Source organism: Dipodomys ordii, unplaced genomic scaffold (assembly GCF_000151885.1).
Source record: "Dipodomys ordii isolate 6190 unplaced genomic scaffold, Dord_2.0 Scaffold68, whole genome shotgun sequence".
Lineage (NCBI taxonomy): Eukaryota > Metazoa > Chordata > Mammalia > Rodentia > Heteromyidae > Dipodomys > Dipodomys ordii.
Window position 1 is genome coordinate 1,668,244 of NW_012267284.1, and position 994 is coordinate 1,669,237.

General features: G+C 63.0%; 1 protein-coding gene across 1 annotated transcript in view; it reads left to right on the forward strand.

The window, feature by feature from the left end:
* The first annotated feature begins 705 nt into the window (after positions 1-705).
* Dnaaf5 (dynein, axonemal, assembly factor 5) overlaps positions 706-994 on the forward strand; it is a 36,326-nt gene continuing 36,037 nt past the window's right edge. The window contains exon 1 of the mRNA XM_013023372.1: positions 706-989. Coding sequence (XP_012878826.1) covers positions 706-989 — 284 coding nt within the window. The remainder of the gene's footprint in view (positions 990-994) is intronic.

Sequence of the window (994 nt, forward strand, 5' to 3'; positions counted from 1 at the left end):
CACCACCAAAAAAGGATATGCCTGGGAGATGCTTAGTTGCCCATATTTGGGGATCCAGCCATCTACTTACTGCGGAACACCCCACTCCCCACTCTGGTCCCTGCTCTGCCTTGATCACTTAACTTTAGTACTCTTTATTGTCCCCTGGCCTGTGTGAGTAGGATTATAGGCTATAGCCACCAGCGCCCTGTGCCTTTTTGCTTTTAAGTTGTTTATGAGACAGTGTCTTGTCACCTTTGCTTTGCCTGGTCTTGAACTTGCAGTCCTACTGTCTCTGTCTCTGGAGAAGCTGGAATTACAGGCTGTAGCTACAACCTACTTAGCCTCCTGGGAACTGGTGAACCACCACCAGCGGAACTGGGAGGCAGAGCTAGGGTAGGTGGGGTGGAAGGACCAGAGAGCGCGTCCACGAGGAAGCGCGTCCACGTGAAACCCAGTCCTGTCCCCTGAACAGGCTCGCTCCGCCCCTCCTTCACCCAACGCGGACCTTATCCCCGCCCACGTCTTCTGACTCCGCCCCCTGCATTAGCCACGCCCAAAGCTCCAAGGCCCTTTGCCCACCCTGTCATCATCGCCCCGCCCCCGAGACCCGCGTGCTGTCGCGAGCGACCGGCAAAGCCACTCCTGCCGGAAGACCTGCCGTAATCCGCGCCCCAACCGTCGTGAAGTGCGCGGGTTCCCTTAGTGACAAGTAACGCGCGGAAGATGGCGGCGCCGACGGAGGTAGCGATGGCTGCGGGCCCCGCGGAAGCGACCGAGGCGGCCGAGCTGAGTCGCGCCCTGGGCCGCCTGCTGCCGGGGCTGGAGGCTGACAGCAAACTGGGGCGGCGGCGCGCGTTGGAGGCCCTGGAGCGCGCGCTGGACACAGCGGCGGGGCCCGGCTCTGACCCCGTCACCTTTCAGGGTCCCTGGGCTGGCCTACTGCTTCCGCGCCTGCTGCGCCTCCTGGCCGACCCCGCCGAGGGCTGCCGCGCGCTGGCCGTGCACCTGTTGG